This window comes from Panthera onca, chromosome D2 (assembly GCF_046562875.1).
Source record: "Panthera onca isolate mPanOnc1 chromosome D2, mPanOnc1 haplotype 2, whole genome shotgun sequence".
Classification (NCBI taxonomy): domain Eukaryota; kingdom Metazoa; phylum Chordata; class Mammalia; order Carnivora; family Felidae; genus Panthera; species Panthera onca.
Genome location: NC_138349.1, coordinates 43,041,172 through 43,053,293, shown reverse-complemented (window position 1 = coordinate 43,053,293; position 12,122 = coordinate 43,041,172). Strand labels below are relative to the sequence as shown.

At 34.2% G+C, this 12,122-nt stretch overlaps 1 protein-coding gene across 3 annotated transcripts in view; it reads right to left on the bottom strand.

Moving 5' to 3' along the window:
• The window catches only part of WAPL (WAPL cohesin release factor), a 92,847-nt gene that overhangs the window by 18,231 nt on the left and 62,494 nt on the right, over positions 1-12,122 (bottom strand). For all 3 annotated transcript variants that reach the window (XM_060642291.3, XM_078434488.2, XM_060642292.3), the window contains exons 5-11: positions 10,172-10,267; positions 8,736-8,888; positions 8,352-8,488; positions 7,523-7,634; positions 5,410-5,637; positions 1,817-1,928; positions 932-1,029 (exon numbers count right to left, since the gene is read on the bottom strand). In XM_060642291.3, coding sequence (XP_060498274.1) covers positions 932-1,029; positions 1,817-1,928; positions 5,410-5,637; positions 7,523-7,634; positions 8,352-8,488; positions 8,736-8,888; positions 10,172-10,267 — 936 coding nt within the window. The remainder of the gene's footprint in view (positions 1-931; positions 1,030-1,816; positions 1,929-5,409; positions 5,638-7,522; positions 7,635-8,351; positions 8,489-8,735; positions 8,889-10,171; positions 10,268-12,122) is intronic.

Sequence of the window (12,122 nt, the reverse complement as noted above, 5' to 3'; positions counted from 1 at the left end):
TGAAATAATTGTGGCAATACACAGCTTTTATTCATTTACATACAACATACGATCCCTTGTACAGTAAAGACAAAGATAGGGAAGAATCAGCCCTTGTCATCTAAGGGAATAACCAACATGTTCCATATTTAGAATAATAGAGCTATTCCTTTGTTATAAAATTAAAGCATTTTTACAACTGTTTGCTCATAAGTAACATTCTGAACTACACGTTCACTGTAATGAATTACCAATCACTCTCAATGTCAGAAAAGAGCAGTCTCTAACTTATAAACTATTAAAGTCCCTAAATGGATTAATTTAGAATAAAAAAATGCTACCTGTTTAATGTAATGCACCTGAAGCACTCTAAAAGAGCAGGAAAAATTTCAATTTTGTCTACACCAAGAACTTTTAATTCTATATTATCCTGAAATGCACTGCCAGCATAAATTATAACCTACACCGAACTAGGTTTAATCATTCATAAAAGCCAAAGAACAAATATACTTATGGCATACACAGTTCAACAGTAGCATTCTTCAAAGTCAAATATTATTAAGAGCTGTGATTACGATCTGGCTCAAATAGCTAAATCAAGAAAATCCTTATTGATTAAAAAAAAAACAAAAAAAAAAAACCTGACAGCTCTTAATTACCATTTTCCACAAACAATATATTTAAGCAGAATTCCACACTAAGGAAAGAACAAGGACATTTTATAATAAAAACAAACTTAACCTGCAAGGTTTCCTAAAGAGTGACAATATGCATCCTTAAACCAAACTGGTTATTTAGCTTGTTCATTAACACTGGCTGCTCAACGAATGCATTATAATTTCAGTTTGGATTAGCAAAGTAAACTTTTGGGATACTTCATAAAAAATATCTGACGGTCTCTCACCCACTCAGTCACAATTTTCTCAACATAGTTGTCCATACTTATACTCACACTTTCTAAAACTCGTAAACATCTCTCTGCTCCCCATAATGAGGCTACTAGTTTCTCTTCATCTTCATCACTACTTAAATGATCCACACATTCTTTCACTAGGAGAAACAAAATGGATACAAAATTAGTATGTCTCATCACCTCAATATTTATCTCCTTAACTAACATTAAACGCCATCTGCACCCACGAACATGCCAGAACCTCTCTGAATATAATTTATTCTGAGTTTTATAGAACACCGAAATGTTGAAATATAGGAGACTCTTATTGTTGCTCTTTTATTTCCATAACTCCCCAATATCAGAGTGCTAATGGCTTTTCCTTTAAAAGTCAGAGATTTGCAAGATGCTGCTAAAAGAACAGACCTTGGGGCACCTGGGTAATCAGTAAGTTGAGCATCCAATTCTTGATTTTGGATCAGGTCAGGATCTCACGGTTTGTGAGATCAAGCCCCACGAGCAGAGTCTGCTTAGGATTCTCTCTCTCCTTGCTCTCTGCTCCCCCCCTCCCCCCCCCCCGCCCTGGTTACATTCACGTGTTCCCTCCCTCCCTCTTTCAAACAAACATTAAAAAAAATAAAATAACAGGGATGCCTGGGTAGCTCAGTTGGTTAAGCATCCAACTCTTGATTTCGGCTTAGGTCATGATCTCACGGTTTATCCCTTTGTGGGATCGAGCCCCGTGTTGGAGCCTACTTGGGATTCTCTCTCCTCCCTCTCTCTCTCAAAATAAACAAACATTTAAATATATATATATATCTTAAAAAAAAAAAAAAGTAAAATATGTTTAAATTGATGCCATTATTTTTTTGAAGTATGTAAATAGATTATTTTCTTCAGGCTTTAAGTAACATTAAAAATGTTATATACATGTGTATGTCATACCTTTATCTACAATATGATCCAGACCACCCAAAAGCCGGAGTTCTTCTTTAAACCAGTCTCCTGCTCGTTTAGAAGTAAGGGACAGCAAGGTCTCCATAGCTAAATGCCCAGTCTAAAAATCAGAGGCATCATTAATGAATATTGAATCTTGGTGAGATTTCTGAGGCAACACTTCTACAGATTGTTTTACTTTAGAAAAGTTCACTGCATGCTACCAGCCCATAGTATTTTTTGTAACAGTAAGTGCTTTCATAAGTAAAACTGAACTAATTTTTATCAGACTAGTCTAAGTTGAAGAAACACTTTAAACCACTGGCTTGTTTTTACAGAGAAAACCCCTTATTAAAAGTAGTCTATCTAGGAGCAGCTGGGTGGCTCAGTCCATTAAGCATCCAACTTGTGGTTTCAGCTCAGGTCATAATTCTGCAGTTCATGGGTTTGAGCAGCCCTGCATCGGGTTCCGCACTGACAGCGTGGAGACTGCTTGGGATTCTCTGTCTCCCTCTTTCTTCCCCTCCCCTGCTCGAGATCTCTCTCTCAAAACAAATAAATAAGCTTAAAAGAAAGAAGTCTATCGACCCCTGGCTGGCTCAGGACATAGAACATGCGGCTCTCGATCTTAGGGTTGTGGGTTAGAGCCCCACATCAGGCACGGAGCTCACTTTAAAAAAAAAAGTATCATTTGTCAATTCAATAAAATAAATGCTGATACTGTTCTTTCTATAGAACAGAGGCACAAAGATAGAAAAATAGGACTGTTGAATCAAAGTGCCTATGTATTAACTGTAATACACTATATTGGAATAATTTACCACAAAGGTTGTAACATTTAACTCTAGGAACAAAGTGTGGGTGTTATCAGTACACCTTGCTTTTGAATCCTCAAAAGCACTAGCTATCACTTTAAATTTTTGCCAAAGGATAAAAAATGATTACCTTATTGCTTTGGTTTGAATTTTTCAAACTACAGTAAACTTGTACATTTTTTCCACATATTTATAAGCTAACTGTATTTCTTCTACTCTGAGTCCCTGTCAGTAATTCTTTATTTTCCTTGCAAAGCTGCTTGGGATTTTTTGTTTGTTTTGTTTTTAAATTCTGTATATTTTCTTATCTCTTCTGAATAAAAATCCTGTTACTTTTAGGGTTTCAAATTCACTAGTCTTGAACTTGACATGCAGTGTTAGCAGCCTGGATACACATGATATGTCTATCGTGACAAAATTATATGTAAATAATGATTGAAGACCAGCACTACAGTAAGCCCAGAATAGTAAAGTCACGACAGTAAAGTCAGTAGTATTTACAACCGGACTAGAGTTTTTCTTTCTCTTCATTTGCCTTTAATTATTCATTTTCTTTCTTATTATGTTTCTTTTTAAAAGCATACAGCCACCCCCCCAAGAAAGAACAATCTGGTTCCTGTAACAATATGGAACTTCAGCTTAACAAAATTAGCAAAGCTGATAAGACCTGGTTTTCTTTCCAAAGCTTCTTTCCTTTCAAAGATACAAGTTTACATTAAGTCCTCCTGGTTTGGAACTGAATATAAATATTTAGAAATTGAAAAAACAGAGCTTACCAGCAAAAATCTTACTAGTATTACAGATTTAGAGGAGATCTAGAATATTTTAGTCTACTCATTAAAAAAACAAGGTTGATGTCCAAGGTGACATATATAGAATGAGAAATTGTCACTATAAAAACAGATTCCGTTTTGCCCAATTCTCATTCTAAGTCCCTGAAAGAGTAATTTAATGAGATCAGTTCAGGTATATTAGCTCAAGAGTCATAGTAGTAATAAAGCTGAAGCCTAATGAGGATTTCTTTGTTAAGGACGAAAGGGAATAGTAATTTGATGCCAATATACAGCAAACAATCATTAAGTTTTTATGCTAAAAGAGGCCTTGGTTTGTCTCTATCAACATAAAAAGGATCGTTTGATATGTTAAGCTATATTCATTAAAAACAGCCTACAAATCAAACATTTTATATGCAAACTGGAATAGTCCTTAAAGAGTTAAAGCACAATCAAATCATTAATCAGAATACTAACCAGCAATTGTTAGCTCTCAGTTATGTGAATTATACCTGAAAACATAATATATTTTAAATTCTCTTCCCAAGGTGCATCAGGAATAGGAATGTATTTTTAAGAAGTTAAGCAGTTAATAAAAAACCAAAACTAATGTGTAGGGGAACAGTCACTGTACAAAACAATGTCTACTGTACAATTTAAAACAAATACAATATTCAAGTATAGCTGAAGTTGGGAGGAAAAAGAGGCATCCTAAAATTAGCAACTGTGTTCTCATTTTAACCATGTAAGTAAATTATTTAATACAACATAAGAAAGTTATTATACCGCTATTTGCCACCCTAATAAATTCAACAAACCATAGAGAAATTTCAAGGAACAAGTTTATCATCATGCTATTTAACAGCAAATGCTTGGAAAGGATCTAAATGTTGAACAATATGGGAAACCCCCACAAAAAAGATACATTTATTTAATGATGCAGAAAATAAAAATCTCAAATTTATTTTCATATCATTAAAAAATTTGTACGCATTGCAAAAGGTTAAAGGAAAATAAAAATTACATATATATTTTAATGTAGTATACAATGTGGTGACGTACAGGGATCTTTATCCACCAGCTGAGCATAACAGCTATTTTCCCAACTTTACTAAGTACTGAATACATTCAATTCTATATCTTGTCTTTTAGTGTTAACCTACTTTCCCCTCAAACCCCACTTTATACAAATCACTCTACCTTAATTAAACAGAGCACTACCCCTAAATCATATTTAATTAGTACAAAGCATTCTATAATTTTTGAGGCAAATGCTGCAGTCTTCAGTTTATTAGTAGTCAGTAGAAAAAACAATGCTAATACAGTTTTGAGATTGGAAATATCTCAAAGTCAGATTATATATAAACAAATAACCTTTTTTCAAAATGACAAGGCCAATTATCTTCTACTGACCTAGTAACCTGTGGGGATACTACTGATTCTACAAGTAAAGCAGCCAAAGGAAAGGAGAACTAGAATCAACCAGAAGCAACACAGTCATCTTAAACTTCGGGAGTTGTGTTGAGCCTAAGGGTTACTGGCCATGACCCCAATTGCTGCAGGCAGGAAACTTCTTTCAGAGCCTTGGGCCCTTGAGGAGTTAACCAGACACCTTGAGATACTCTGGAATATGTGAATGCTCATTTAAACGGCCCCTGAAAATCCTCTGGATCTTTATTCCTGAAACCTACAGAGAATAAGAATTCAAATTCCTAACAGTCTAAATATAGTTAATACACTAAAAAAATAAACAAAACAAACAAAAAAACAAAAAAAAACAAAACAAAAGGACAGACAGAACGCAACAGAAAATTTACTGGCAAAAAATCTAAATATAGATGGGCTAGTTTAGGCAGGGAACAGAATCATGCTCAGAGCTAAGCCTTAGAAGAACTTGCCCAATTGTTGACCAGGAGATTAAATGATCTGTCCAAAGTCACACACCTGCTGTGACTAACTTAAAACTTTCTGAAAGTAATTTTCATTTTATAATGGACGGAAGGAAGAAACCTACCGTTATATTTTCTAGATCAAGATGCTTGTTGTGGACAGTTTCACACAGTCTTCGAATTTTCTCTTTGATTTTGTTCATGTCTTTTTCATTCAGTAGCTTAGCTGAAGAAGCATCTTGTTCCAGTTCCAGAAGTCGAATCATTAGATCTAGGCTAGCTCTATCAAGATCCATGTTCAAACGATCTCTACTCAATATGTACATGAGGGCTGCTGTACAAAGGGACAGATTCTTCAACAGACAAAAATAAAAGTTAATGTACACAACTGGTGACAATTTCATTTACGAGACTGTTTTGAGATTTGTTGGAAGCCTTAAAAATGTTATATTCAGTGCAAACTGCCCCCTTAAGGGGCATACTCTAGGAAAATATAAATTAAATGAATAAAGGTCTGTTACTTAAAATTTTCCTTTCTATCACTACTTAAAATTTTCCTTTCTATCAGTGCTCCCTATATGCATGCTCCCAAACTAGAAAAATGTTAAGTGGAATTACATATTTTCTTAGCCATTCTGTGCTAAGAGTTTATAAAACATTTTTTACACACACCTGTTTTTATACAATAGTTCACCTTAGGATATAGTTGATAAAGTTGAATTTCAATTTTAAATCAAGAGCATGTTTTAAAATCTGTACCACTTAGGTTATTATTTTTTTTTCTATAAAATAAACACAGCTGAGTTTGTGTCAATACTATAAAGTTAAAATGCTCAAATAAACATATTTAGACTCATTTCTTTAAAATAAATCAAGCAGGAGGTGCCTGGCTGGCTGGCTCAGTCAGTAAGTGTCTGACGCTGGGCTTAGGTCATGATCTTGCAGTTTATGGGTTCAAGCCCCACATCGGGCTCTGTGCTAAAAGCTCAAAGTCTGGACTGTGCTTCAGTTTCTGTGTCTCCCTCTCTCTCTCACCCTCCTCCACTTGCACTCTGTCTCTCTCTCTCTCTCAAAAATGAATAAACATTAAAAAAAAATGTTTTCACATTAATATAATGTGCTCTCAAAATCATTGAGATCAGGCAGTTATTAACATACTCTGCTTATAATAGATACTAAAAGCCAGAGTACTGAGGTAATATATTTTAGGTAACCATTAATATTAACAAAATGGTCTATGTTGGGATAGTCTAACATTTGGAATATTTTGTACTTACACTTATTTCATATGTACAGAAACTTAATTATCTAAAGATTTAAACTCTGATTCTCCCAAAGTAGAAAAATTTTTGACTAGGTGACTAATTAAATGCTTACAGAACAAATTATTTTTAGAAATTAGGATGTCACAGTATAGGCCTTGGGAAATCCACTGCCCCCAAGAGCACACACTAATGCCTTGGTCCTCTCCTAACTGTGTAACAAAGCAAATTAATTCTTAGTTCTTTTCTCTTCCTCTCATTGTTCTGTATCTGCTACAACTTGGCAATGGAGTTCTCCCAACTCAGGGTTAAGTACACTGTTTTCAGTTTCAGAATATTCACTATCAAACTGTGTCACCTAATCTGCATTTAAAACATAATTTCCTTGAGCAAAAATATAATAAAATGATCTGAAAACACCACTACTGATAATGATAAATAATTTTTTTCCCAATTTGAAAAATGTTAAACCCAACTTTTATTACATATGCTTGATTTTTAAGAGATAGTGTCAAAGCCATAATGAAAATGAGATTTCTTTTCACAATGGGCTAGAACTAGATTCAACATCCAAACAAAATGTCTAAATATTTTTTTTTTAATTTCAAACCATTTTTCTCATGCTTTCAATAGAGTAATTAAAGATTTTTTTTTCAGCATCTTATGATTAAAGGAAATCAATGCATACAGAATTAAATATTCAGTATAGCATGGCATAGTATGTTAGGTATGAAATCAGAATGATGTTTTAATAGTATAAATTAACAAATTAAGAGAAAACAGGGTCATGAGAAAACATCCTTAAATAATGTATTAAGCAAAAAACTTCTAGCATTAAGCTCTATATATTCAGCAAATAAAACTAACTGAAACCAAAATTAGGAAATACTCATATATGAATAACCAATATTTTTCAATAGCTAAATAGACTAAAATTTTAAAATAATGCTTCCTAATCCCAGAAACTTAAAAATACCTGATGGTGCTGGGAATCATCCAAGGTTTTAAAAACCATTGCTACCATTCCGTGTGCTCTCAGGTGCATTCGAAAACTGGGCATGGCACATTTAGTAGCCAAGCTAATAACACTAGGAGAAAACAGACTAGGTTAGGGGGACTGAAAATAGCTAGTGCATTAGTTTTTTGTTTGTGCAATACCAAAACAAGCAAATGGGGAGAGGTGAGGGGTGTCAAAGCACTACCCATTGAGATCACAATATAAAACACATGGGCAAAATGAATTATTAAAAACCTGTTGATGCATAGTGATTAGGTATGCTATATTAAAAAATGTAACTAACACACAGTAGTCTTTAGTGTATTACTACTATCATTAAAAGCGAAAGGTCTCAGCTACTTTTTGTAACTAACACTTTTGTTGTATCAGGACTATAGATAATGTTTGATTGGATATATTCCAATTGACTGGATAATTCAAACTAAGATATTCAATCTATTACAGTGTGCAAAAGATGATCCAAATCAAAACATGCTTAAAACAAATTTATTACTTGTCTAAAATTTAGGGATGAAAAATAACTTTTTTAATGATTTTTTAATGTAACACTTCTTTTAAGCATCTGTAAACTGAAGCCTGTACTATGCTAAATGGCTACGATCATCCAACTTTCCATTGTCCATGTAGAATCAAGTTCCTCATGAGAAATCAATCACATTCTAACTTATCACTGACTATAAAATACATTCATGATAATAAACTCACAAATGTTTGGCTCTACTCGGCTGGAAAGTGTTAATAAGATATAGCATGCACATAATTATCAAATATAAAAATAAGATCTTACCTAAGGCAACGTGTGTTTAGAGGCTGAGTGCTCTTTAAGCCACTTAACAGGTACTCAATGTCATCAGTGAACTCTTGATTTTCACCAAATTCCACCACATCATTGAAGTGCTTCACATGCTGAACAACTGTATATAACTGCCAAGAAAAATAAGTCCACCTCTTTTATAACCACGAACTAGCAACTTAAATCTACGGGCTTGCTGTACTTCATTTAAAAGTGTATAAAACAATTCAATAGATGGCAACTAAAAGAAATGTTTTTAAAATCATTGGTAGTACTAGGAAAAGATAAGTTCGTGGATATCTGTTCAAGACATTAAAAGGCTAAATGTTACATACAAAAATCTATCCACGTGCAGTAAAACTGTATATAGCTGCTTACTTCTTTGTCTTCTTTTCTGCATTTCAGTGCAGTAACTATATCTTGGTAGGGCTGAGTAGGTATTGTCACAGTTTTTATCACTTTGGGTGGTGGTGCAGGAGCCTTAAAAACTCCATCATCTTTTTGATTTGGTTCCTTTGAAGACAGCCTCACCTATTAATAAAGGTATTAAATTATTGTTCTAAATAAATATAAAAAAATAGTAATAACTCATCTACCTAGTAAATTTGGCTTAAAAAAAAAAGTGGGAAAAGCCTCTGAAAGGTCATAAAGGGCTACTTTGAAATTCCATGCACTACTAGGTAAGACTCAACAAAAGAACCACTCGGGAATTCTTTCTGGTCTTTTTTAACCTCAGATTTCACAGACAATCTATTATTTGTCTCCAGGACCATTAGAAGGAATAAAGAACCACAATTACATACATAACACTGAGAAAAGCTAGGAAAGGGAGAATCGAACTACAACAGATAGACAAAAGAACTTTTAAAGTACAAGAATCCGGGGGCGCCTGGGTGGCTCAGTAGGTTAAACATTCGACTTCGGCTCAGGTCATGATCTCGCGGTTTGTGAGTTCAAGCCCCGCGTCAGGCTCTGTGCTAACAGCTCAGAGCCTGGAGCCTGCTTCAGATTCTGTATCCCCCCTCTCTCTGCCCCTCCCCCAATCATATAATGTCTCTCTCTGTCTCAAAAATAAACAAACACTAAAAAAAAGAAAAGGTACAAGAATCTTCAATTTAGGGTATAAATAGTCATAATAAAAGGCTGGTATATAATTACTAATACACACAATGATGATTCTATACTAGTAAGCACAGTTGAATATACTCAACTTAAGGAGACAGGGAACTGTATATATAGAGATATCTATCCCTAACTCTTTTGAATTCATCACTTGATAGCTCCAGATGACTGAGGTATTATCATTAACCTAGAAATATTAATCTACGGTCCTTTCAGTTATTCTGAAGAAAATAATTTGATAACCGTTTCAAATGTGTTTTGAACTGAAAGGTATTACTGGAATGAAGGATAAAGCTCTCCTCTGAAAAGTAAATGAACCACTCAAAGCTACTCTAAGATCTATGTAGGATGTAATTTATAATATAGCTCTAGTAGCTAATTACAAAATTCAAATATAGAATAATTTACCCTTAAAACACTAAATACAGTAATTCCAGAAAATGTGGGTCAAGGGTAAAAAGTGGTCCAATATTTTTTAAGGCTCTTATCTATAAACTAGTAGCACCAGATTTTCCATTATCCTGTCCATAATCCTCACTTTTCCAATGATTAAACTGAAGCCACTCAATTTTAATGAGGAAGTCCAAAACACACTGTTGAAATCAAAGATTTTCAAACTGTGAATAAAGATAGCAATGGCTTAATTTATAATCTATTAAACAAAAATGAAATAAAATGTACAGTTCACTTACTGTGGCACTCTGAGGTTTTACTATTGGTGGCCCAGGCAGCTCTTCCGAGTCTGGATGGTTCCAATGTCTGGCATTATATACAGCTTTTGTAGGAGACTAGAGAGATGAGAAAAAGGTCACCTGTTTCCTTATTTTGCATCATTATAAAAGTAACTCATTTAATAAATAAAAATTCACTAAGAATAACTTAAATACATAAACATATATCCTAGACAAAGCAGGACAGACAATACCTAGCTTGTATTCCCACCATGCTCTCATGCCTATGGAATCACTGTGGTATTCTGCCACAAAATCAACAATTAGTGCTGTGGGCAACTATTACCAATCTTGTACTAACTTACTTATCAACACAGTCTACTGTATACACGTATACTGTATTCCTCCTACTACTGGTTCATGCTCCATATTCTTCCAGTGGTGGAAATAAAGCAGCTTATGAAAAGTAATAAAGTTCCGTATATTCATATGTAAGTGAAACTATGGGGGGCCAGATGAGTACCATTACTGAGAAGTTTTCAAATTTTTTAAAAGTAGTTACATATATTTAAATAGTTAAATATTAGTAGTAACTATTAGTGTAAATTAGTAGTTACAAATTTTTAAAAAGTAGTTACATATATATATTTTAAAAAGTAGTTACCATGTATTACATAACATATATTACATACAGTGGAATCTAAAGCAGTACTACGTAATACATATATGATTTCTGCAGCAAAATGTCTGCATATTCACATGAAGTGGGATAAAGATATAAACGAACATGCTCCACCTCAGTCCAGGTTAGTGTGCTGGCAAATTAATTTAATATAAACTTAAAATAACTTTCAATTTTAACATTCTCAATTTCAGAATTGAGAATAAAGAACCATGAACCCCTATAATCAAATCCATAGATTAAATCTGTATGAAAAGCACAAAAATCTTCACTTTTAAAAGGTGACTGATTGGGGCGCCTGGGTGGCTCAGTCGGTTAAGCGGCCGACTTCGGCTCAGGTCATGATCTCGCGGTCCGTGAGTTCGAGCCACCGCGTCGGGCTCTGTGCTGACAGCTCAGAGCCTGGAACCTGTTTCAGATTCTGTGTCTCCCTCTCTCTGACCCTCCCCCATTCATGCTCTGTCTCTCTCTGCCTCAAAGATAAATAAACATTAAAAAAAAAAAAAGGTGACTGATTAAACAAAAGCTGAGAACACTTTTGCCATTCTTTACAAAAGTTATGTTTCAAGTTTGTTCTTTAATCGTCAAATAAATGTTTGATCTCCTTAAGAGATCTTCTGTTTATAAGAGTATAACTCACACTTTCAGTACTACAGACAAAAAATAGAAGTACAAGTTGGGAGGTGCCTGGGTGGCTCAGTTGGTTAAGCACCTGACTTGATTTTAGCGTTCAAGTCATGACCTCATGGTTCTGTGGGTTCGAGTCCCATGTCAGGCTCTGCGTTGATAGTGCAGAGCCTGCTTGGGATTCTCTCTCTCTCTCCCTCCCCTGCTGGCACTAGCTCACTCTAAATAAATATACAAACTTAAAAAAAAAAAAGTACAAGTTGGGAAACATACTTTTAAGACAGGCCAAAAATTTACATAACAAATAACCTTCTTCCCTTACTAGCTGCAGTAAACGAACATAACAGGAATCAAGCATCAAAGTTATCTTTTTCCAAATACTATCTTTAAAACAACCATGTTGTGACATCAAGGTAACAGTGTAAGCTCTACAATAACTAGTTTATTGAAAGATAAAGTTTAAGTTGATTTGCATATTAAATGTGTCAGAAAAATCATAATACTAAAAGGAATCCTACTTTGAAACTTGCATAGTCTCTCACCTATACTACGTATATAAACCCATTATTCTTACAAACCGGCTTACATAAAGTGAGGATGCATTAGTAATCTAAAGCAATTTATGCACTCCAACAATGATTTAATCAGGCCTCTTGAGGTACT